Raw genomic sequence first — 26,602 nt, 5'->3', positions numbered from 1 at the left:
TGAAGCGGTTGATGGAGCACCGTAGTTTTCTTGGCAGATCAAAGCCGTGCGGAGCAGTGGGGGACAGATCCCCTAGGACAGCCATGTCCTCACAAAACCCAAAACCAGGACAGGTAGCAACCCTACCGTTGCGAGAATATCATCGCCCTCCAATAGCACTCAGAAAAGCCGTGCTCTCACGACGAACAAAATCAAAGTCTAACCCAAAAAAAACCTATTACGGATTATCTTGGTTGCGAAATCCGACTTTGTGTTATTAAAGCAAAAGTCCTTCATGGCCCCGGGCACCGCCCCGCCGCACCGCACGTTGTGAACGCTCGCTGTGTGCCTCGGGGGGGGGGGGGCACTCCGGCAGGAAGAACCACCAGCGCAGCATGGAGTCCATGCAGATGAGCTTGGAGGCCGAGGCCAAGGGGCGCGCCGAGGCCCTGAGGCACAAGAAGAAGATGGAGAACGACCTCAACGAGGCGGAGCTGCAGCTGGACCACGCGAGCCGCACCAACGCGGAGGCCGGCAAGCTCGTCAAGAAGCTGCAGCAGCAGGTCAAGGTGCGTTGCCCCCCGCAGCCCGACGGCCCCCTTCCTCTTCGGGGTGACGCCGTCACCTGCCCCCCGGCTCGCCCCCCCCCCCCCCGTCAATGGGTGGTGGCGACACTATCAACGATATAAATTGTTCGATCGGTAGTGCAAAATGCTCTGCGTGCCAAGGTGACATCGCTAATGTTGGCAGGTGTATCCCGCGCCCAGCATTGTCATAGTCACCCGGCTAAATAAAGTGGAGGCCGTGGCGAAAGGGCCTTGTATGTCTGTACGTTCAACTTCTTTCACACCGTATGTAACAAATCGTGCTAATCGGAGGTGCGGAGGAAGGACAACAAGCTTAACATAAAAAGCAGTTCTAAAAAAATACGTTTTCAATCGAGATGATTAAAAAGTGCATTGCTCCGGTAGCTTCCTATTATTGGAAGGAAGAGCGTTCCAGACGGCCGCAGAAGCTCATCTCAAAGCGTGCGATGCAGTGACCATCAACAAGGCAACTGTACCCCAGATGTATTTTTATTGTAACTCATCAGTACAGTATCGTACTGTCTAGCCATCATTGCTTCCTGCTGCCTTTTGTGTCTGAGGGACATTTGACCCGGATTTATGTCATTAACGTTTAAATAATAATAAATAATTAGTTTATAGCCTCCATACATTTTTATTGTGACTGTTGAATTTCATCTTCGGCTGGAGATAGTTCCTGAATTTAGTATCATTGTTCTGTTGGATCCATCTCTGCTCGTTGACAAGCTCAACGCCGTACAATTCAGAAATGTACGCGATAGTGCATTTCATTTAAGAAAATAAACGTCCATGTTAAACAGATAATTGCATTTCCCTCCCAATTTTTTCCCACTAAGGAGCACCTCCTTCTGTCTCCGTGCTCAATCATAGCGATTACCAAAGGATGCCATTGACAGGAGGGTCACGAAGAGAGCAGACATGACGTCAGTGGGTCGGTGGTTCTCAATGTGGGAAATGTTACTTTCTCAAAGCGGGAGAAATGTATGGATGTTTCTCCCGATGTTGGAAGTGCAAGTACGACGCGCAGATAAGCTGAATGCGACTGCTTGAAAAATAATTGCTATTCCGTGCCTGATTGGACATTGAAATGCATGCATAGCCTTGGCCAAAAAATAGACATTTCTTTGAATAATTTTCTGGTGTTAATAGTAATACATTTTAGCATGAGATATTCTCTTTCACCGGTTTTCGCTTTTTTAATCTGCATAATTTCAAACTATTACTGGTTTTGACACTTGTTTTGAAAGAGGAATGTGATTGGATTGGCCAATTCATCTTGGGGTATTTCTGCACACAGATGTCTTGTTTCTCAAAGTAATTGGGCACCACAGCAGCTAATAATAGAGGCATCACGAATTAAAGGCACAGATTAGCATGGAACACCATACTTACTATTTCTGTTCATTTTCATTCTCAACCACGGCTAATCTGCAACCCAGATAGTCCACCCACAGATAACCGAGAAACACAGCATTTAGACAAGAAGAACAGGTAAAGGTAGAGCGCTTGCAAACGCTCGCTCATGCCGCTGAAGATGCAACAGCGGAGTGTTGTGAAGCCCCCAGTGGGAGTGTTGTCACGCCAGAGAGTGTGAAGCCCGCCACAAGCTGTCGGCCTTGGGGGTTGTTTGATCATACGTCACCGTGCTGGTTAGTGCGGGCGAGGCAAAGTAGGGGGGGCGACGGTGGGCAGCACTGGTTCAGATATCACACGCCACTGATGGTGGTCGTGACCAGGAATCCAATTCAAGGCTTCCACTCGAGAAAGCCGCAGAGAGCTTCCTCTACAGGGTATGATGTAAGTTTCATTCAAACTGTTATTTTAAAAACAATCTACCTCTGTCGGCGTTCGCGTGAAGCCGAATGTTGTTGGGCCGTGACCTTTTTCAGAGCGGTTTTGGCAGCACGTGAACCGAAGGTCGGCAAATAGAATCGAACATCAAACTGGTAACGTCCAGTGTGCTAACCATTCTTCTCCGGCTGTCCGTCACGAACGACGATGACTGCGGAGAACAGGGAGCAACGCAGCATTTCCCTGCGAGCCGGTGAGATGAGAGGCCAGCTCTTATAGTGGACGCATCGGCTGCAGAGTGGGCAAGAGCTGCTCGTCTGCAACGTGGGATTTGTGTTGCGCCGAGTATACAGGAGGTCGTGGGTTCGATCCCGATCCCAACCCTGACACCTGTATATTTGGATTTTGCATATTCTCTCTCCCGCGCGGTTGCGTGGAATTTTCTCCAGGTCTTCCAGTTTTTCCCTCAACATTTAGAATCAACGTGCGTTCAGAGTATTTGGCTGCTATACATTTCCACGTGATAAGCCATTACGTTGAGGTATCATTTGTGGCCAGGTCGCTTCTGAAAAAAGAGCTACATAGCTCAGTGGGCCTTACTTGGTAACATGAAATATAAAAATATATAAAATAATAGGTTTTACCCTTTCTCGCAATAAAACAAGTGTTAAGATGTTAAAACACCAAACTGAAACCTTTTGCAAGGAATCATGTCTGCATTAACCAGATATACTTGTGGTGAACATGCAAACAAAAAACATGCTCTGGTAGGAAATGATGCATTGTCTTTGAAACTGATTGGTCCACACCAGAGACAGCATCGTTTAGAGAGCCTAGTGTTAGACCAGAGGACGCCAAAAGGCGAACACTAAATTTCGATTTAAAGCTTTCGTGACTGCAGGGATTCATCTTCTTGGTTCTTTCGGTAAAATCACCTTAGGACGGCTGCTTGCGTTGTGGCCGAAACGTCGTGAGAATTATTTTATCATGTTTTATTTTTATTTTATTATTTCCCTTCTACGTGACTTTACTGAAAGAACCAAGAAGAGGCGAACACCAGTTTACATCTGAGTGTGGCCACATGGCCCGGAGTGACCTTTGTCGCCGTGCGGCTGCGTCGCCGCCGCCCCCGCAGGACGCGCAGCTGCAGATGGACGAGGATGGTCGCGAGCGGGACGAGCTGCGGGAGCAGCAGAGCGTGGCCGAGCGGCGCCTCGCGCTGGTGCTCGCCGAGCTGGAGGAGCTGCGCGGGAACCTCGAGGTGTCGGAGCGCGCGCGCAAGGTCGTCGAGCAGGACCTGGCTGAGCTGCGCGAGAGGCACTCGGAGGCCGACACGCAGGTGCGCGGCGCCGTGGTTAGCCCTCGCAGTTGCGGCGGCGGCGGTGGCGGCGGTAGTCGCGAATTTCGTTCGCCGAAGTATCGGGCCACGAACAAGTATTCGTTGGCCATTAATTTCGTACGGCGAAGAGTAACGACGGGTATTTTTCGTAGGCCCAATATGCATTTCGCTTTTGTTCCACGTGTTTTAATTAATGACCGTGTTTCTGAAGGAAGCGTCACGGCAGGTAGTACGGGGACGTTGCAAGTTGAACTCCCAATGGGGGACTATTCAGCCCATCGGCTCTCTGGGGTTATAAAAATTAGTATCAATTAGTGAGTGGTCAACAGAGGCCATCTTTTGGACAGACTAGGTTCGCCATGGAAATATGGAATTTCCACTGTTGCCTCGGTGCTGCTGCCCCAGCACGAGTCAATGACTAACTGGTGTGAGAATGCTCCTCGTCAATGTCAAAAAAACTGTAAACGAGAATGTAAACTCTAACAATGCGTGGATCAAAGAGAGAAAGGGGCATACTAATTATCTGAAGCACTTAACAATGTTTTATCACCTATATCTGACGTCTGGTAGATTTACCTTGCACTCACTCCTCAGGGCAGGCCCTGCAAACTCAACTGAGAATGTTTCAGGAAACTGCAAAACTTATTTTTTCCTTTTAGCTTTTCCTTGAGTACGGCCCCTAATTTTTTTATTTTTAAATGCCTTGATTTTATATTAGTTTAATTCATTCTGTAAAGTATTGCGATGCCCTCTTTAGCGGGGGGGTGAGTTCTTACTCAAAAAGTTAATTTAATGGAGTTAGGAAGACTGCCCTTCGACACCCATGAAGATGTTTTTGCGATTATAATTAAACGTTAATCATTAATTTTGCGAGAAATATTCTACGGAATAATGTTTAATAATAATTCTTGCCTTGTTTTTTTTAGAACCAGCACTTGAATGGTCAACGTAAGAAACTGGAGAGCGACTTGCAGCACCTCACGATGACCTATGAGGAGATGATTTCTGAGTACCGGTCCACAGATGAGAAGGCTAAAAAGGCCATCATCGATGTAAGTAGAGCTCCAGCGTTTTTGATGGTTAAAACAAATTAAAATCACTGATCAGAAATTCCCACATGGGTCTTGATCAGTTTCATGCGGGTGTGTGGTGTTTGGCTGGGTGGGTCGCAAAACTTGACATGAAACACCAACAATGCAGATTATTTTTGTTAAACCTAAATTAAACCCCAGCACGTGAACCCGGTGAGAGCCCTAATCTTACACGACCACTCAACTACAACCGAGTGTGCGATGTTTTCGGAGAGAACACAACGCCACTTGAATTACGATTGGCAGCTGAATTACGTTGCGGCCATATTGTGCGCCCCACATCACACCGGGCGTGCCCCTGAAATAAACATTGACAAACGCGCCCTTGTTGACTCTCTTCGCTCTCGTGAACGTCACCGACATCGCGCCAGGCTGCCCGCATGGCGGAAGAGCTGAGGCAACAGCAGGACCATGGCACACACCTGGAGAAGATCAAGAAAAACCTGGAGCAGACGGTGAAGGACCTCTCCGCCAAGCTGGACGAGGCCGACCAGATCGCAATGAAAGGCGGCAAGAAGATCATCCAGAAACTGGAGATCAAGGTACCCGCGCTGAGTTTCTGGCTAGGATACCAGAGTAAAAGGAAAAGGTGCAGCGCTGAAATGCCTGCAATTCCGAGGTCGTCGGTTCGATTCCATCTCACGTCACGGTGCAAGTTTATTGAATCTCCGCCGACCCCCCCACCCCCACCGCCTCTGTCCACCCAGCAGTATAGATGGGCAGTGTGGAAAAGTAGGCCAAATACCCCCTAGAGGGGCTCTCTAGCGCTTCCTCGAATGGACGTCCTTTCGTCAGCAACGGAGCGAGTGAGCAATTGTCGGGCTGCACCTTTACATTTTACATGTTCTGTTCTTGGTCATAGTATATTGCAACAAAGTTTTGCTGGCTGGCTGGCTGGCTGGCTGGCTGGCTGTGGGGGCGAGAAAGTGCGAGGTGGCGACATCACCACGCATCCCAGAGCTTTGAGGGTTTCACGCGTCGCACTCAAGTTGCGTTCCGCCACCCACATACCACCCCGGTCATGGATCTCAGCGTTAATATTCCTAAAAATAAAGAAATACAATTTTGATCAATAGCCACCGTTAAAAACGTATAAATCTTGATGAAGGCTCCTAGATATCAATTAGCGTGTACATAACCAGGTTCGTTTGTATCCGTATGCAGTGTTTTCCTTAATGCGTTCAAGCCGTTAACGTTTTTCAAGCGAGAAAACTAAAAGTCTTGTGATTTATTCGAGGCGTGAGGAATTGCCCGTGTTGGTAGCGCAGGCCTTTTCGTTGGGCAAAGATAATATCCACGAGTTGTTCGTGAAACGTGCAGTAGATTGTTGCAGCCGTGGTTCTCTATGGACGCACAGTAACGAGAGTAAATTAACGTTAGGGCTGTAATAAGTGGAATCTGAACAATGGTCTCGGGGAGTAGTGAGTGTGTGTGTGGGGGAGGGGGGTACAGGTAATGCACCGTGCATAGAAAAAAATCGCCCTAAATGAATGGAGGATTGAAAGCCACTTCGGCGCATTTGCTCATAATGTGCGTGAATGCCCGAGGCCAAATCTTTTTTTTCAAAAGCACTCCCATTGGAGACGGATTGATGTATCGCGCTCCTTTTAGTATGTTTTATGGAGTAAAAAACTAAGAAAATGTACAAATAACATGCCACGGTGAAGTCAGAAAATGTGTAAGCGGTCAACAATCAAGTCACTGGCGTCTGTAATCTGCAGTAATGTTTTGTTTGATTACTTAACGCAGTTTTAATTCAAACTCTGGAAAATGTTAAGATCGTTTTTTGATTAAAAGGATCGTGCAATATTTTGTGCAGGTATAGCGTGACGTTTAAACTTTCCCAGACGTAGTCCGGCTCATTTTGAGCGCATTCTTGTAAATTTAGTAGTTAATTTGCTGCACATGTTAAAAGCTGTTTCAGGACCCGCTGTTTCCTGTAAATCTGCCTTGGGTGTCAGCTGCGCGCAGATGGATGTGTCTCAGGCCCAAAGTCGGGTTGCCAAAAGGATCCAAACACATTCAGCTAAATTGCTGGCTGTGTGTTTAATAAGCCTGTTTTTCTCACAGAGTGATGATGAATGTCCGCTGGCAACATGCATCGTCAAGCAAACGCCTGTTTCGTGATAGCATCGGTTCAATTATTCCATAACAAAATGTAAAAATAGACTTAATCTAATGTTTACGGACAAATAGCAACTGATATCTATGGAACCTTTGTGCCAGTATCAAAATAGAAACTGATACTTTGCATTTTACCAACTTGTTTTTTTCAGAATAGTGATGTTAATACCCCAAGAAAGCTGCATTGAATATCAATATTATTTCTAAGAAGCGTCTTGCATTAAAGTTGTTTGGCTAACTCCATCCATGATTGTTTTAGCCGTGGGAGGAAATGTGAATAACCGGAGAAAACCCAGATGAGGTGCTAACACTGACAACTCCACTCAGATATATTTAATAATCACTTACTGCTCTGCCCAAATACTGGACACCTCGTATCAGTGTTGAATCAAAGCTTTGTCAAATGTATATTCGACTTGCTTGATTTTTAGAAGCGGTCATCAGAAATATTCAATATTTACTGTTAATATGTTTGGGTTGGGTTGGATGTCATTGCTAGGAAAATATCCATTGTGTGTTTTCCCATTATGGTAGAAACACTAGGCAGCATATCCTAACCGAGAGCTAACATTCCTGTTTAATTAAAATCAGAGTATCCTCCTCCGAGGCAACACGGCTGTTGTTATGTATTTGCCTTGCATTTATTCATTCATCCATAGTGAAATTGGAAGGCACATTGAATCGTTGTTTAAATAAATAGTTAAAATATATTCCAAGTTGGAAGAAAACGTGTTTTTGTCTCCATACAGCATAAGAAAACAAACGTTACGGAACAAAACAGCTACTCTAGTTGAGCTCTGAGCGGCGTTGTCAGTTCATAATCGTAAATTTTCCCTTGTCTGAGGTTTCCCTCTGGGTAAATAAAGGATTAGCGGTACCATTTCGGACTTAGGCCAAGGCCACATTTTCTCCGCCCGCCCGCCCGCACGCTGTGTGTGTGTGGTCTCCTTCGGCGTCTGTGGGAAGGTGCGTGAGCTGGAGGGCGAGCTCGACGCCGAACAGAAACGGCACGCCGAGACCATCAAGAGCCTGCGCAAGAACGAGCGGCGCATGAAGGAGCTCATCTTCCAAACGGACGAAGATCAGAAGAACCAGGCGCGCATGCAGGAGCTGGTTGAGAAGCTGCAGAGCAAGATCAAGACCTACAAGCGGCAGCTTGAGCTCGTGGTGAGGAGTTGCTCCCTAATGCTTTGCTGCTTTATCACCGCATCCCATAACCCCCATTCTCCGGATTTATAAGCAGTGGTTGGCACAGTAGGGGGCACATCCGGTGCATCCGCCAGTCACCTCGGTCAAGCCATGGCACCTGGGTCTATCCCGTGACCTTCTGTCAGCGGCGAGCCTTTGACACTTCACGTGGCCTCAAAGTGCACCTGGCCTGGCACAGGTGCCGTGGTGACGTCACCGCCACTTAGTGGCAACTGACGGGTATTGGTATGTATGTGTGTGTGACCAGATTGGTGTGTGTGTGGGACCAGATTGGTGTGTGTGTGTGTGTGACCAGATTGGTGTGTGTGTGTGTGTGTGACCAGATTGGTATGACCGTTATTGGCAGTGGAGCGGTTATCGCTGCTGCGCCACGAAAATTGCCACCTGGGTTTGATTTCCTCTCACAGCCAACACCGGTGACGATCATCTGAACCGGTCCTGGGCCTCCCTTAGGTCGACTCAGCCTCAAATGAGTACCTGGTGCGGTGTGTAAAAACATCGCCACGGGGGAGACAAAGGCGTGGTGCTGGTCACCCACCCCATTGTGTGCCGTGCCGGCCTGCATAGGTGCTCGCTAACAGCACTTGCTCCAACAGTCTGTTAAGGCTACACGGGGGATATTCGTGTTTCTTATATACCGTTATTGACACCAGGCAAGGTTTCCGGGTGCGTCTTACTTTCCAGAGCTTTTTATAATCCGAAGAAGATGGCGATGCGACTGCGCAGGTATTCGCGGTGCTTACAGAGAGCGCATTGCAGCGCACCCTGGAATCCGATCAGCTATAAAGCTCTTTTTCACAGATGTCCCTTAGGGGCAACACAAAAACACGATACAAGAAAGGTAAACAAATCACCCGACACACATGCAAATGAAACTAAACCATCCCCATCCTACCAGGCAAAGCCCACGGAGGTATTATTAACTTGTTTTTCAGAAGCAACCTGGCCACCAATGATTGCTCAACAAAGTGGCTCGTCACGTGGAAAATTAATTGCGGCAAAATAACCGAAATAATCTCAATGCATGAGTCACTTGAAGCAACACGGGCCTCCTGCTGTACGTCTGTACAAACATGCGAGAAAGGAACCTCAGCGGCTAACATCGCGTGAATAATGCGGGAACGTTGCGAGATGCCGTTTCACAGGGAGGGTATTTTTAAACAGAGTGCCCTGCACGTTTGCACGGTAATTGTCGAAGTCGTTAGCGTGCTATGTTGAATTATCTTATCAGGCTGAGAAATGTTACCAGACAGGAATGTAAGGAGCTAAATATTATTTGGAATGTGCTCGAAATCGGTGGACATTGGTATCTGACCCCTTGCTTGACAAAAATGGAATCTGACCCTGGCCTAAAATGAGCACTGGGAAGCAACATGTGTTGTCACCCCTACATTGGCATCTTCAGTGGCTGGGCCGTGCTTAATCGGGGCTTGCAAACAATGCTTTTCCTCAGCAGCGTGAAAGGCTGTATGGGAGATTATTTCATGTATTTTTTTTTCAAAAAAATGAATGTTGAAAATAAGTGAAGCCTTGCAATAACGACAACAAAAAGCTGAGATGCAGGAATTTCACTCCGTCATTACCAAAATCAAGCACTCAGCTGTATTTAATGAAACTAAATATGACGGTAAAAGGTGCAGCGTTAAAACATCGCCTTTCTCATGCCACTGCTGGTGAGAATTGTATTTTATTATGTTTTATTTTTATTATTGTATTATTTCCTTTCTACGTGACTTTACCGAAAGAACCAAGAAGATGAATCCCTGCAGTCACGAAAGCTTTAAATCGAAAAATCTCGCCACCATCCCAGTTTCCGAAACGATTGGACTCTCATCCGGCTTTAAACAAAGCATACGAACGAATGATTTGAACAAGTTCAAGTTCATTTATTAGGTATAGCTCTGTGAGCCATTCGGCTTTTGAATCGGGTGCAACCGCAACAAACAAAAAACAAAAACATGAACAAAAAAACATCTTAAAGTGAATATGTGACTGAGTGCAAACAGAAAATCCAAGAAAAGACAGCAAAATATTGCAGAAAAAAACACCGTACACCAACGCTGTGTGCAAAAATCCCAGTGGAATGCAAGTCAAACAACAAACAACAACAGCCACAAGACAACTTAGATTAAGGCCATCAGTCTAACTCTATACTACAACAAACAAACATGGCTAAACCAATACACTTTTCGAAATCACCAAAATAAAGCCATGAAAGCAATGAAACAGTGATCATAGGAACTGTGCAGGGCAATAAGGGGTTTTTTGGCCAAAAGCAACGGTCATAACTCGAATAATTATAAATTATGACGATATAAAGGGCATCTATTTGGTGTTTGAACATCTTGACACCTGTTGTATTGCCAGAAAGGGTCAAAGCTATTCTTATTTTTCATCAAAGTACCACATGTCAAAACAATAGTACTATAACAATAGCACCAAATGTCATGGCAATAGTACTATAACAATAGCGCACCACATGTCATAGCACGGAATGTGCGTGGCGAGAGAACTGGGTGCGTGGATGTAGGAGAGAGGTGAACGCAACCACCCGGTGTCCCGCAGGAGGAAGAGGCCAACACGAACCTGTCCAAGTACCGTAAGACCATTCATGAGCTGGACGAGGCGGAGGAGCGAGCCGACATTGCCGAGTCGGCGCTGGTCAAGATCCGCACCAAGAACCGCGGCTCGGCCGCCAAGGGCTTCTGCAGCTCGGTAGACCACGCTGGGAAAGATGCCGATGGCTAAATGTCCACCCCCTTGCTGTCTCTTCTCTTGTTCGTGCTTCATTTCTGGTACCTGTTATTCTACCATTCTACTTTTTTTCTCCTTTTCAAACGCCGCTTGTTTTTTTTAGCCTCTTCTCTGTGTGGGCCCGGGTTTGTTTTTTGAAATGTTCACACGGTGCTTTGCTTCGATGCTTCGTTTTTTGCGTCTGTGGTGAATTTACTTACGTGCACAACTTTAAACGAAGTAAATTAATGTCAATGAGTGTAATTTAGCAAACCTATTTAAACAATGGTTAAATGTCCGGCACTGCCAGTACATGTGTATAAAAGCAAGAGTTACAGCCGCTGTGAATGTCATCTTTTGAGAATTCAAATACGAAGGGAATGTCAACAGCTTAGGGCCCTCCAACACAACACATTTCCTAGTCCTTATCATTATCCCAGTCCAGCTATTACATCTGGTTTGTGTACTGCGGTCTCGACCATTATTTCTCAGCTTTGAATGGCCGTCCATTGTAATGGAATTCGATTTAGTAAAGTCCAAATATAACTGTGGTACACATAACCGCAAGGCCGTAGCCATGGAGTCAACATTGGGGGGGACCAAATCTTCCAGGAGGTCTGGGGGACCCCCCCCCCAGAAAAAAATCGAAATTTGAAAATAATTTCCTGCCTAAAATATTTAAAAAAAATTCCCTAACACATAGGATGGACTTTTTTTTTTACAATAATGTCTAATAGTGTATTATATTATATTGCTCTGTTTTTTTGCCTTTTCTTGTTTCATTGTATGTAATGGCAAAGATTAGGGATTAATAAAGTACAACCATAACCACAATCATATAAACAGAAATCTATTTTATAGCAATATATTGGGGGGGACATTTTGAGCATATATATTATAATTGCGGCCTTGCATAACCGCCCATATCTCTCAACCTCCTTCACACTTCTAAAGTGTTTATTTCTTTATGAAGCTGTATCCATGTTAAAATAAATAACCTTCGAAACACGTTAGCTCACGTGACACTCAAACTTGAATCTGGCTACGCATCGGCGATAGTTGACTTTGCGTGTGGCTACAGTTGACTTATTTATCAGGTGGGCACGGTTTGCTTTACGATTTAGGTGTGCCTCTTTGACTAAGCTCTGCTGGCATTAACTCAGCCATGTGAATGACCAGGATGTGTGCCCAGTGTAAAAACAAAGCAGACAATCAAGCCGTTCTCGGGTGACGTGGAGTTGTTGCTGCTACTTGCACAAAGTGAAACGACGTCGTTCCTGTAGAAACGGTACAATTTCCTATAAAGGGGAAAAACACCCGTCATTTATTTGCAATTTTCCATTTCTTTTGCAGGGTTACAACTCGCCACACCTCTCCAATTCCAGGGCTCCCAGCTCCCTGGCGACAATGGATGATGACTACATGTGACCACAGTACAGCACCAGCAGTTGTGTTTTCTCTAGCATGCAGTAGAAGGCGGACAAAGGCAAGCTGTGCTTATGCATGTATGTTGAACTTCTTTCGCGGGGAAAGACAACAAACTCGACACAAAAAGCAGAATAGAAAGAGCATCACAGCGCTTCATTTCAGCATGAACAGCCCTGAACAACCCTCCCGGAATTATGTTGGCACACGCCACATCCATCGCGCTGAGTTTGTGCTCCATAATTTGCTCGTAGGATCATAGCAAACATCGGCCACAATTATAAAGGAAGGTCATGGATAGGCGGCGCCGTTCACTGCCATGCCTGCTCTGAGACCAGTCGAACAGCGTTACGTGAAATAATTAATAAGTGAGATATTATTTGGTTATTTCGGTAAATTCACGTAGGTAGAAAATTTATAGATCACGACGTTTCGATCGCAACACAAGCAACCGTCATCAAGGTGAGACACGTCGTGATCTACCCACGTGACTTTACTGAACGAACCAAAGAGTATGGATTCCTGCAGTCACGAAAGCTGCAAATCAAGATTGAGTGAGATGTGACGACAATGCTTGTTTATGTCCGAAGCAGTGTCTTTGTATCAGAAATTTCCCCTTTTCTACCCCTCCCCCGCCATCATCACTGCCCTGTAAGCACGTGCTGGTTTCTACACTATGGGAACCTCATTTGCCAGTAAAAAATATGATAATTGGTTCTTTACCATAGTGTAGATGCTTGCCCCGAGCTCTCATACTCTGATGGTGCATTGTCTTTGAGTTGTGCGCCTTTTGGCGTCATCTGGTCCAACCCATATGAGACTAGGCTCTAAGGAAAGCTGTCTCGGGTGTGGATCAATCAACTTTAAGGACAGTGCACATTATCAGAGTTATGTTCTTTTGTTTGTATTATGACTGCAGGTATTGCGGTCTATGCAAACATGACTCCTTGTAAAAAGGTGTCAGTTTTGTTGCCAGATAGAAGGGTAAAGAACCAATTATCACGTGCTGGTTATATCAGAACTGGTTTATGTTACCGAATTAGGTGGGCTTATACTGTATCCAGATTCCACTGCGTCACTGCAGATAGACCCCCTTAAAACAGCTGTAGAGCAACGATTCATTTCAACTGAACTGTTCATTGTACTCACTCTGGAACAATTTACACTGCAAGCTTTGTTATGTTTGTTTTTTTACGACCAAGAAACCGCCCTGTAATATGTTGTAATCTAAGGGGGCGAAACGCATGACACAGTACTCTCGCAATAAAACAACCGCTGTGTGTTTATTTTAAAAAGTGCTAGTTGTGTAACCAAACACACAAACGTATGTTTTCTACTAAATAACATATTTATAGTGGCGGTGTTTCTCCACCCAAAATGAAAACTGACCATTGCTGCAATATAACTGCTCCACTGCCACCTTGGGGTGTATCACCACGTGTAATTGGTCAATTCACAACGGTCACCTGATGTAACCGAGTCTGTTAAAGAGTCGTCTTGTAACCCATAAGTGTGTAAATACAAAATAGCTTCTATGCAATGTTACCAATATTAATCAGAGGTGACAAAATAAACAAGAGAACATACTTGCTTGAGTGCACGAAGTGTCATTTTTATGCAAAGCACCATAATGTATGCGTATTGCACATACGGGTCCATATGAATAATAGATTAACAGGACATCTGCGTTGTTACACTGAGAACTCAACACTTAAGTTAGAGCTTCGAAATGTCTGCACAGTATTAAAAGCTACATGCAGTGGTCACATGCGTATTTATATTGGACCAAATTTCCCACGAGTGAAAAAACACGATTGTTAATGTGAAAAACAGATACAAAATCAGTCCCAGGCAGTGCATAACTTAATACCAAACACTGTCTCAATCATGTTTAATGGTTCTGCATCATCATGTCCTTGGGACCAAAATACCATGGGTGGAAAAAACCCGATTTTTCCAGCGGCAGGCATCGGGTTTTTTCTTTAATACAATTAAACCCAATTTCGGGGAATTAAAACCTGGTTTAATGAATACGAAACTCTGATAGGCTTAGGCTGCTTCCTTGTCGGTGCTGCTATCGTACTCGGGGCCGTCGGGCACGGGGTAGTCGTAGAATGCGGCGGGCAGGTTGGTCTTGATGAACGAGCTTCTCCACAATCGTGGGCGCCAGTGAGTTCCTTGGCTTGGAATGGATGAAGCCCATCGTTGAGAAGTGCGGTTCTGCAATTAGAACCAACTAAACCGGATTTTTCCCAATCTCAGATGATCGGGTTTAATATAAAAAGACAATTAAACCCGATTGTAAAAAACCCGACTGTGCCACCCTTGCAAAATACCTTTAAAAACATCAACATTTCGTAAACATCGTGTAAACAACATATGCAGGCACCCTTCCAGGCCACCAGGTGGCATCTCGCTCTTTCGAGTTTTCTCACTCGGGACAACAACTCCGAGACCGATAGCGGCAAGGATGCGAGCGAAGACACGTGCGGCGAGAGATGGAAGCGAGATTAAATCAGAGATGTTCGTAAGCCACGGGCTGGACAAGACCAACTAAGGTAAGGACGGAGTGGCAGAGAATGTGGCAGGCGTTTGCGTAGCCGTGAGAAGTTAGAGGCTGATAAACAGTTTTTTGGGAGCAATATCTAGACTGAATCTAACTTGAATACTATAGAGCAGTGCCGGATTATTCTCGTAGTAAAAGTAGCTACACATGTAGTAACTACGGGCCCCGCATTTTCAAGGGCCCCGCGCTAAATGCTTTCAAGCCATCAATTCCGGTTCAGTGATTCTGCACTTGCTCTAATATTATAGTACTATACCGCCTTCAACTTTTATGAACGACTGGGTGTTTAAGGTTAGCGATTTATCATATTATCCGGCTGTATAGCTTATGAAAAAAATAATTTACTATGCAAGTTAAACTTTTGTGTGCTTTAATATGTGTTTTGTTAATTTAGGGCCCCTTTATAACATGCTACAGGCTCCGCACTAGCTTAATCAGGCTTGGTGGATGAGTGGTTGAAGAGCACACGGAATGTAAGACATTTTCTTTTTTCCCATGTTCAAACGTCTTCAGGACAAATTGAACCACAAAACACGGCGCGCTTCGGATAAGAACGCGGCTGCTCAGAAGAATAAAAATGGGCTCAGATCCAGCTCGCTCGGCTCAATTTATTACGACACAAATAGAACCGTGGCGCTGGCTGGAAAGCAGCAAGGATATCACGCGGTGCTTTGCCCACGGCAAAAGCAGATGTTCTGAACGGAGAGGACAAAAACACAATCGTCAGAGATATGTTCTGGTTTCCTGTTTGTTCGATTTGCCCGTCAATCATCATTACCCACCGTGATTTTCCCGTTTGCTTGAATTTGCCGGAAGTGGCTTCCATGCACAGAACTGTGGCGTATTCATGATTTGCTGGAAGGTGCTCATTCCCACTAGCTCATGCATGATGGCTCAACCCATCAGCGTCCCTTAACCCATCGTCCATTGCGCGAAATTGCAAACAGCTAACGGGGCTAATCACAATAGGGCTGATCACAATAGGGCTTCTCCAGCTAAAGGACATGTGGAAGTACAGTACACTACTGATAGTTTACCAAATAAAAGTCTTTGGAAAGGAGGTAACGCGCATAATTGAACAGGAGCGAAATGCCAATGTCGAGGTCTGATATGGCTACAGGAGACAGTTCGCGTGGGCTTGCTATTCCTTCATTGAAGGCGCGTCGACTGGCAGTGGTTTACTGCTGTGCTCCATCGTGTGAGTTGCATGACCAACGTTGGCGCTTGTGTCTATTAGGTCTTTAACGGCCTTGTTGGTGTTCTGATGCGATCGATGGCAACGACCAGCGTCTTCGAGGTAGAATGTCAAAGCCAGGAGGAGAATGCAGTGTTTGGGCCTCCGATTGAGGTGCGCGTCTTGTGCCGACAACCATTTCTCGAGTTTCTTTGTGGCTTCGTCATTTTTCGAGTAACATCCATTTGTGTGGTGGTAGTGGTGGGAGCTGGGTGAGGTGACTGCTGGGCAGAGGTCGGTGATGGCCATGCCTTATTCGGGAGCTTGTATTCATTCATTGATGACCATCGTATCATCTACTGCCGTAAGTTATTGTTGGTGCGCCGTCAATTTTTGGTGGTAGACTTTGGGTCTCATGAAGGTGGCGAGGGAGGGCCATCTTTCGGGGTGGTACATGACGACAACAAGGATGTAATATCTTCTTGGTTCTTTGGGTAAAGGCACGTAGAAGGGAAGTAATAAAATAATATAATAAAATAATTATATTATTTTATTGTATTATTTTATTATGTTTTATTTTTATTATTTTATTACTTCCCTTCTACGTGACTTTACCGAAAGAACCAAGAAGATGAATCCCTGCAGTCACGAAAGCTTTAAATCGAAGGATGTAACAACCATTTATTTTATAACTTAACCATCCGCATGCTGTCCTTAACGTGGTTGTCCTGCAAGGCAACGTCCGTGTTGTTTTCCCTGATGGGTTTCTGGCCTCAAAGTCACATTTAGGTCTTTGAGCGCCCGTCATTGTTTAGTTGGTACACAGGAATGCCATGTCCGGTCTCGGTTTGTGGCCCTTTCGATGGCCGTTTTTCTGCATTTAGCACCGCTGATCCCCTCAAAATTCTCATTGACCTGTCAATTTTTCGTCAGATGACGGTAATTTGTTGTGATTAAGGCGACACGAAATCGCGTAACAAGATCGGCTGCAAGAAGGCCACCACCGTCTCCCACCTAGGGGAGCCATCATCTGGAGTTGTCTGATTCTCGTTCCTCTGAACTTCGCCTTGTCTGCCACAGCGCGTTTGGGCCACACCATCCAATGGGCGTTGTTCCCCAACAGCCCGAGTTTTTAGATTGTTACTTTGCGATGTTGGGAATCGCGCCTCAGTCTTTTCAGTTTAAAATACAGGACGTGAGCACCGTGGGAACTACTTTATAACATGTTGACATTCCAGTCACATTTCAACGTGCTCTCTATAATTGCTGTGTATAAAGGTTTTGCTAAAAATATTTTTTTTATCATAAATAAATCGTTTTCATTACTTGCCGATAGAAATGTTATTTTGCCCATGTACTCTATTTGCATTTGTTTTTCTGTCATTCGTTTTAGTCTGTTTTTACCCACATTATTTTTAATTGTTGAATTAGCTTTTAAAAGCACATTTTGACGTAAAAATTGTAGTTTTAGTGCCGTTTTCCAGTTTCGTAGCACTTTTCGATCGCTTGCGCTTGATATCTTCGTGATTTTGCGGTAAACTGCTGGTACTGCAGCTTAAACGTCGAAACCTCGGTGGAGTCCTTTACTTGCAGTATAATTAGGCTTTGATTGAGGTTCCCAATAAAAGAGCGCCCCCTAGCGGTAATGTTTGTATTGGATGCAAAAAAAATGCTTTTTTGCTCTCTCGTCTCCTCCTGTGTCACCTCGCTATCTTCTCTCAGCATCTAATTCTGCCTTCATTTCGTGTCTTGCCCTTCCCTCACTTCTGTAGGTTCACTCACAATACCGGCATGTTTATTTGTCTTTAATGTTCGGCTGAATTTGTTGACACAACATCATCTCTGGTGCACCGACGACACCACGCGGCCGTGACAACGGCGCCTTGTGACGTCAACGCGTGATGAGATTACGCGATGACGTCATGACGCCGATGATGACGCCATGACGCAGGTGATTACGCCATGACGCAATTGCAAAATAAAAAAATGTGCAAAACGAATATCGCTGTGGGGGTTCGAACCCGGGACCGCGGGACGCCTTCAGTTAGAAACAACCAAAGTATCCACTGGACCAGTGTGATTTTGTCAAAGGAAACGCTGCTCTCTCTCTGATTATTAAATAATTGCCTTGCTCAATTTCCCAACTTTAATTGCAGTGCTAGTTTGCATAAAATAATCAACGGTACTTGTTGATTGTGTTCATTTTCCCCCAAAAAAACTTTTCATTAAATAAAAAAACGCTGGTTTTGAACTCGCGACCTCCCAGTTGGCAGCCCCCCCCACCCAGCCCCTCCCTGCACGACGGACGGACACAATAATCCCCTGTGGGCTGGTGTACCTAGGAGGTTCCTACCAGTAACAAACGCTCCCCCACAGAAGGCAACTCGCCTCACCCACCGAAATCTCTGGCGAGGGCACTAAAACCCAAATCATGTGTGCGCGCGTGTGTTTGGGGTGTCCACATCTGGACACATTCCCGTCAGTGAGCGCCAGAGGTGTGGACTCGAGTCATGTGACTTGGACTCGAGTCAGACTCGAGTCATGAATTTGATGACTTGCGACTCGACTTGGACTTGCATAACAATGACTTTGTCCCACCTATGAGATGTGGACTCGAGTCATGTGACTTGGACTCGAGTCAGACTCGAGTCATGAATTTGATGACTTGCGACTCGACTTGGACTTGCATAACAATGACTTTGTCCCACCTCTGGTGAGCGCCTCCGGCGGGCAGGGCTGCGCTGGCTGGGTCACGGAGCCCGCAGCGTGCCCAGCCACCGCGTGCCCAAGCAGCTTCTGTTGGGCCGGATAGAGGGGGTGCCAGAGGTCGCAAACGGGTTTTGATTCCTTACCCGTACCCGGCCGCACCAGGGTCGCAAATGGGTACCCGTACCCGGCCGGGTACCTGTACGCTACCCGTACCCTACCCGAAATGAGCGACAAACGGTTACTCACCGGTGACTCACGGCCTACCCGTACCCGGCCGGGTACGGGTAGCCGGGTATCGGGTAGGGTACGGGTATCGAGTACCCGGTTGCGACCTCTGGGGGGTGCTAAACGGGCACGGCACGGGCTGGAAAAGAGATGGAGCTGATGCGGTACGAGAGGAAGTGGAGCTGAGTGGACTTGCCGATGACCGGTACCAGCGGTGGTCAACATCGGCCTCTGTGGAGGAGGCTCGTGAAGGACGCTGCTGCTGCTGGGCAGTCGGAGGCAGTCGCCCTTCGGCAACAACGGAGGTCAGAGGGCATGCAGCAAGTTGGCACTGTGGGGGGCACAGCTGGTGCATCTGCCGGTCATCTCAGTCAAGTCAACCCATGGCACCTGGGCGTGTCCCATGACCTGTCGGCGGGAATTCGACACTTCATGTGGCTTCAAGGTGCACCTGGCCTGGCACAGGCGACGTGGTGACGTCGCCGTCACTAAGTAGAGAACGGCGAGTTTTGTTTTTTGGGGCAAAATGTGGGTATTGTACTAACCAACCTCTTCCCAGATTCTTGACCTCTTCTGCCAGCAGTGGCTTGAGCAGAGCAATTGCAGGGCTGCATCTTTGGCCCATTTACTTTCCTGGGAATTTAGACACCCTGTTTGATCAACAAAGAATGTGATTTCCATTCCGTTGTGGGATTGGCTGTGAGACAATCCGTTTATGACTTCCTCTCTTAGACCGAATACAGTTGGCGCTATTGTTTTGGCGATTCCCAGGCACTCTCTTGAGTCGACAGGGCAGACCCCAACCACGTGGGACGGCGGTGTCAGCTTGGGAGGAGGTTATTTGAGTTTAACTCTCGGTATAAACCAAAATCCTTGGGATAATATGCCGATCGTAGAACATTTCAAATGAATTGTCAAAACAATGACACGATGAAAGGAAAATAGTGTGAACAGTAAGCCTGACTAAAGTCGGCTTAAACGAGTACGGTATGTTTAACTTTTTGACAGGTTCCTTTTTGCTTTCGGGGTTACCATACGTGGCCACTCTACCACCTCCAATAGGCACTTTGATGATACACAATGTCATGATTATACATCCACAGTTAGCCACATGCAAAGGTTGCAAGAGTTGGTCTCATTTTATTTGTGACAAGCACGTGCACTAGCCACAGTCTAATTTGAAAATAACCACTAATTAAACAATGTAAACTGCGATGATTGTTTACCACCATAGAGAACTTGAGTTCATAGCTGGGCTACGGTTAACATGAGTGGTGTGTGTGATATCAATTGATCACCAACCCACACTGACCAAGTGTGCTGATGTATGCACAAACAACCCATTTTACCCAGCAGTAGATTGACGAATGGCTGTAATAAATAAGGAAAGAACATTGGATGAAGGCAGTTGCAATGAAAATATGATTAATTTGGGACAGGCAAGTGTGCTAACGATTGGGGGGCTTGGCTAGTAACATCCCTTACAGCCAGACAGAAAGTAAGATTTATAATTGTGGACATTTGTTTCAAATTTATCGTATGCCCTGAAAATGTGCATACCTTGTCAGGAACAGACATCGTTGGATTGTTAATAATGTTCAATGTATGGCAGTTAAACTGAGATGTGCGTAAACGATGGGGTTATTTCCCATGTTTTAGTTTGCGTGCAATACAATGCTTGCAAATGTGCTTTGTCAAATCTCGTTCGTCAGGTTTACAAGTGCCTGCGTCAGGCGTGGCTAATGTAATGTGAGTGGCACATTCTCGAGATAACTTAGATTTTACGTAAGCCAGAGGGGCTTACATTGTTTTAACTCTGACTACACTGGTAAACATCAACATACTTCTGCATTGTCTGTCCCAAAGTTACTTTTTATAACGTATGAATGCAGTACTGTAATAATATCCCAACTCATCAGTACAATAATGGAATTAGGTTTGCTTTGAAATATATAAGTTAACATAATAGCTACACAGTACAGCTGAACTTTATTCGCACCGTACGTAGCCAACCGTGCTAATTGGAGGTGCGGGGAAGGACAACCAAGTAAACACAAAAAGTAGTTCTAAAAAAATGTGCTTTCAATCTTGATGGTTTAAAAGTGCATCGCTCTCAGTGGCGCATCTGAAAGCGCGGTTCCATCGCTGTTAATTTAAAAGGTTTCACTAGATCAGGCACACGCAGGGCGATTTGGTCCGTGACCAACGTTGTAAGTACAATCACATAATCTAAGTGTACTGTAATGTGTGTGAAACGTTGTGCTATGAAGGGCCATTGCCCAAAACGTCGCAATTGTATGCTTTTTTTTCCAAGAACACTTATTGACGAACGCTTTTTTTTGTTATACAGAAGAGAGTTTTGGCAGCATGTTGGATATCCATACCAAACAAAACTATGTAAATGTTTGTGTTTGCAATGCGAATTACTGTATCTGATATACCTTTTGATGGAAGCGATATAGTGGTGTAAAATCGTTGTTTGGGGATGTCGAGGCAAAACGTAAGAGCTTTAGTACAAATTATATCTTCTGTGGTTTTGGGCAGGAATTGGTCGTGTTGGTTTTAGCTTTTATGATAACCTTTAAATGTTACGCAGTTTGCGTACCAATATTCCCAATTAAAGAGTAACCACGCGTTAAAACGCATTTGTATGCGAATATTAAAGTTAAACTCCAGCGTTAAACATTGAATATGTGAGTAGGAAGGAAAGCGATATTTGTTTAGTCCTCGAGTGTATAATTTACTTCAAGGATTAACATTGAATTTCACGTGTTTTACGTGTACTCCAATGTAGTTGAAGATTAACATCGGCATAGGCCGGATGTAATGCCATTTACTTTGATAACAGCTACTGTATGTTGAAGATAAACAAAGCTGCGGGCAGTGGTGATGTTGGTTAAACAAATGACCCAAAGTGTGTACTTTTCTACACGATTGTAATTCCTACAATACAGCAATTTAATTATTGAATAGATAGATATATGCGTGGAGTTTTACACTGAGAAACGAACAAAGCCAAGACCCACACGGATCAGAGATCTCACGCAAACTATAGGCATCGTTTTGATAGTTAAGGGAAGAAAGTTCGAGTGGCTTGTGGGCTTGGAGCAAAAGGCATCGCTCGAAGGGACGGTGGTTGGTGTCGAGACTAATGACGGAGTGGGAGCCAAAGGAGAGAATCCGCCTGAGCGTACTGCACCGTGGAGATGGAGCGAGGAAATATATCAGCGTGTCCCTGGTTCTTTCGGTAAAGTCACGTAGAAGGGAAGTAATAAAATAATAAAAATAAAACATAATAATAAGACATAATAATAAAACATAATAAAATAATTATCTTCTTATTATGTTTTATTTTTTATTATTTTATTACTTCCCTTCTACGTGACTTTACCGAAAGACCCAAGAATATGAATCCCTGCAGTCACGAAAGCTTTAAATCGAAATATCAGCGTGTGTGCAGGAGCTCGATGGGCTGTTGCAACGCAATACCATGAGATGGAAACTTCTTGGGAAGACCGTCATCCAGCATGGATAGATCTTGGTTGATGAGGGTTATACAATGTGACACGGATCACGAGCACTTAATGCGCTTTCTAGATCACCATTCGACTATCTTACAACAGTCTGTTAGGGTGGTTTTGTGTTTGATGGCCACTTGTTCCTTACATCACAGAACATATTCTTCTTAATTTGAAATGCCCCATAGCCGTGTCACTACCGTCTAAGAAATAAAAACAAATCTTCGTTCTGTATCACCATATAAATTAATATATTGCATGCTTATTTAGACCTTTGCACTATTGGCCTTCCAGAGTCCAGACATATGTTAAGCAGGTGCATGTCACATTTGCGAACCAAATACTGCTAGTTAAAAAAACACATCTCTTTGTACATCCACTGCTGAATAAAAGCCCCACCAACCTGTACCAATCTATGGTGTCGCTTGACCAAGTGTCACCACCCTGTTCAGTGTTGTTGAAGAGGGGTGGCCCCAGGACCAATCCAAATACGTTATCCCTGGCTGGAAATTGAACTCCGATCTCCAAGTTCATAGCACAGTGTGCTAATCACTCGTGGTTTATCAAATGTTTTTGGGAAGAGCAATTCCTCGAAACGACGGTGCCCTGCTAGCACAAAAAAACAAGTTTCATAATACAGTAACTCGAATTCGTTTCATAATAACTCGAATTCGTTTCGTGCTACGCATTGCAAACCATGTACACATTTATTGTGGTGTTTCTCTGGCGCTTGTGCAGCCCGTACTTTTTGTTGAATGATGTATATGTTATATTTCATGGCGCAAACGATGAACATGACCAACGCAGAGGTTCACGTGCGCGCAACAACCTGAAGTCTACCCAATGACTGCTCGTGGCTGTGTGCATCTAAAAGCGCGCGCCGACCCTTGGCCAGCTGCTGTGGCGATGCGATCATCGGAGTATTCCAAAGTCAGCGTGATTGATGTGGTTGTTTTTGTTGAGCGCCGCACATGTTATTGAATGCGCACGTGGACGCCAGGGGACATTTGGTCTGTGGCACTTGAAACAATAATTATGGGCACGTGCCTTGAACCGCCTTGGGTCCGCCCCGCGGTACAAATGGGTGAGGGCACCTCGTTGTGTCCGGTCTCTATCGGCAGCAGGTGAGCTGCGGTGGGATAGAGTGTGGTGGGTACTCCATCCTACCTGTTCCAGGCATGGGTGGAAAAAAACCCGATTTTTCCAGCGGCAGGCATCGGGTTTTTTCTTTGATACAATTAAACCCGATTTCGTGGAATTAAAACCTGGTTTAATGAATACGAAACTCTGATCCAAGGCTTAGGCTGCTTCCTCGTCGGTGCTGCTATCGTACTCGGGGGGGGGGGGGGGCGTCGGGCACGGGGTAGTCGTAGAATGCGGCGGGCAGGTTGGTCTTGATGAACACGAGCTTCTCCTCCACAATCGTGGGCGCCAGTGAGTTCCTTGGCTTGGAATGGATGAAGCCCATCGTTGAGAAGTGCGGTTCTGCAATTAGAACCAATTAAACCGGATTTCTCCGAATCTCAGATGATCGGGTTTAATATAAAAAGACAATTAAACCCGATTGTAAAAAACCCGACTGTGCCGCCCTTGGTTCCAAGACCTCCTGGCCATCGTGGAAGAGGTCAACAAAACCATCCATCGCGGGGGGCTCTAGCGGAGATCCTCATGCCAGAGGTCGCGTGAGAAAGATGTGTCAGGGCTGCACCGCTACCTTGGATGTTTTGATGGCCCAAGAAAGTGGAACTAATCGGAGCTAAAACTCCGTGGCAGGATTCTCCGTGCGGAACGCCATCCCGCTGCACATTCGCAGAATGTAATCTACACCGACTTAGAACAGACAATTTTATCTGGCTTTTGAGGAGACACATTCAATTATGTCCGTGCACTACTGTGCACTTTGTAAATTGCATATTGTTTGTAATGTAATTATAATTTCCCTTTGCTTGATGCCAGTTCGCTACAAATAGTACATTGAGCACAAGGATGTACAGTTGAGTGCAGCTGTGTATTTAAAAAAAATTGGAAACTTTGCAATCTTCCTGCAAATGTCGTTAAATACTTTTTGCTAGAATGTAAACCGCACATTAACTGTGCTTATTACTGCAGTGCATCTGCCAGACAAAATTGTTGCACGTGTGTGCAAATGATCGCCGCTGGTCAAAATACTGCTGTCAACAACTTTAATCATAGCCGCAGTCGTTAATGTTTCCCAATGTTTACATGGCGTTTCGACTTATAATTATCACTTAATCGGTATTTGTGCAATTTTGTGTTGTTTAAAATTTCAAACTGCTATGTTTGGAAGATGATGTAAACAAGCTATTTTAAATGCTAGTTTTTAAGGTTTCCTATCTTATGTCCGATGTTGTCAACAAAAATGTTCTCTCGCCTGCTTGGCGATAACCTCTCACCTTGAGTATACTTTGCGCGCATTTATTGTACGGTTTATCTTAATTTTTTACAATAACCTCGTAGTGAAAGCGTGCTCTTTTTGGGTCAAATGTTGCATTAGAATCGTGAAAACAAATTGTCCATCTCTCTTTGCCACGAGTCCTCCTTTTCCCTTCAGAACTCTCTCCATCGCACCGCGTTGGCAACTGCGTGCAACCACGTGGCCTTGTTGCTGCATGGCGTTAGCCGCTGCTCAGGTACGGCCCAGGGCCTGTACCCCCATCACCCTGACCAGGCAGATCGAGTGATCTGGCCGGAGACAGACCCGAGGAACAATTTATCTCCTCCGCGTTGCTCAATCTTGTCTACGCGTCCTTTGTTGAACGTCACTTGAGCACTGCCATTCTATTTTCCTCCCATCGCCTCCTTCACAGCAAGCAAATTCCTCTCACTTTAATGCCCAATCCAGATTTCCTTATTCCAAATGGAATTATTCCGTGTTCTTCTCCCACCTGATGCAGGACCCGTTTGTTTGTCCTTTCATTTTGACAACTTTCCTCCATATCCATATTTCAAAACCTTGCAAATCTCTTCATGTCTTCCTTTCATTTTGTCCACACCTAGCATGTATACATCGCCACACTCCCAGTCGTAGCTATTTATAATTTTTACTTTATTCAATGCCTTTAAAGCGCCAAAAGGTGTCATCCATTCTTGAAGTCTAATTAGATACCAGTGTTGTGGTTATGTGAAAGATAAATAATCCATGTCACGTAACAGATTAATTCAAAATAACAACACCCCAGATCCTGGAAAATACCTGGGATGTGCATCACTAATGCCATGAGATTTAAAGGGAATTAACCAATACCATATATTCCTCATACATCCCTGTACTACCAATTGTGTATGTAGTTTTATCTACCGAGGTCAAACTAATAATTATTTAATATTGCACGGTATTAAATGCGAATGCTAATGTTTTTGCGGGTTTGTCCATCTAGATTCTGCCTGCTTTGATGAGATTGTGCAAGATGTTGCTCAACGATTTGGGGATGTTTATTTCTCCACTTCGGCAAACGTTTCGCAATGTTTAATTTCTCTTCCGTTCCAAAGTTGTGCGAGTTCTTTTCTACTTTTCGGTGTGGTTGCTGGCGTAGGGCTGTGTTGCCACCGTCTTCAGTCAGTGCTGTGTGTTGCAACAGTCTTCAGCCAGGGCTGCGTGTTGCCACAGTCTTCAGTCAGTGCTGTGTTACCAGTTGTCAGCCAGGGCTGTGTTACCACAGTCTTCAGCCAGGGCTGTGTGTTGCAACAGACATCAGCCAGTGCTGTGTTGCAACAGTCGTCAGGGCTGTGTGTTACCACAGTCTTCAACCAGGGCTGTGTGTTGCCACAGTCGTCAGCCAGTGTTGTGTGTTGCCACAGTCTTCAGCCAGTGCTGTGTGTTAACAGTCTTCAGCCAGGGCTGTGTGTTACCACAGTCTTCAGCCAGGGCTGTGTGTTGCAACAGTCTTTAGCCAGGGCTGTGTGTTGCAACAGTCTTCAGCCAGGGCTGTGTGTTGCAACAGTCTTCAGCCAGGGCTGTGTGTTGCCACAGTCTTTAGCCAGGGCTGTGTGTTGCAACAGTCTTCAGCCAGGGCTGTGTGTTGCCACAGTCTTTAGCCAGGGCTGTGTGTTGCCACAGTCGTCAGCCAGGGCTGTGTGTTGTCAGTCTTCAGTTGGGTGTCTTTGTGCTCTT

General features: G+C 45.4%; 1 protein-coding gene across 1 annotated transcript in view; it reads left to right on the top strand.

Annotated features, from left to right (window-relative positions):
- The window catches only part of LOC144930970 (myosin-16-like), an 81,603-nt gene extending 67,815 nt beyond the window's left edge, over positions 1–13,788 (top strand). The window contains exons 40-46 of the mRNA XM_078854832.1: positions 356–548; positions 3,493–3,696; positions 4,623–4,748; positions 5,159–5,329; positions 7,878–8,078; positions 10,686–10,835; positions 12,207–13,788. Of these exons, the coding sequence (XP_078710958.1) occupies positions 356–548; positions 3,493–3,696; positions 4,623–4,748; positions 5,159–5,329; positions 7,878–8,078; positions 10,686–10,835; positions 12,207–12,281 (1,120 nt within the window). The 3' untranslated portion in view covers positions 12,282–13,788. The remainder of the gene's footprint in view (positions 1–355; positions 549–3,492; positions 3,697–4,622; positions 4,749–5,158; positions 5,330–7,877; positions 8,079–10,685; positions 10,836–12,206) is intronic.
- The last annotated feature ends 12,814 nt before the right edge of the window (positions 13,789–26,602 follow it).

The sequence above is a fragment of the Lampetra fluviatilis genome, chromosome 1 (genome assembly GCF_964198595.1).
Source record: "Lampetra fluviatilis chromosome 1, kcLamFluv1.1, whole genome shotgun sequence".
Lineage (NCBI taxonomy): Eukaryota > Metazoa > Chordata > Hyperoartia > Petromyzontiformes > Petromyzontidae > Lampetra > Lampetra fluviatilis.
This window is presented reverse-complemented; position numbering and strand designations above follow the sequence as displayed.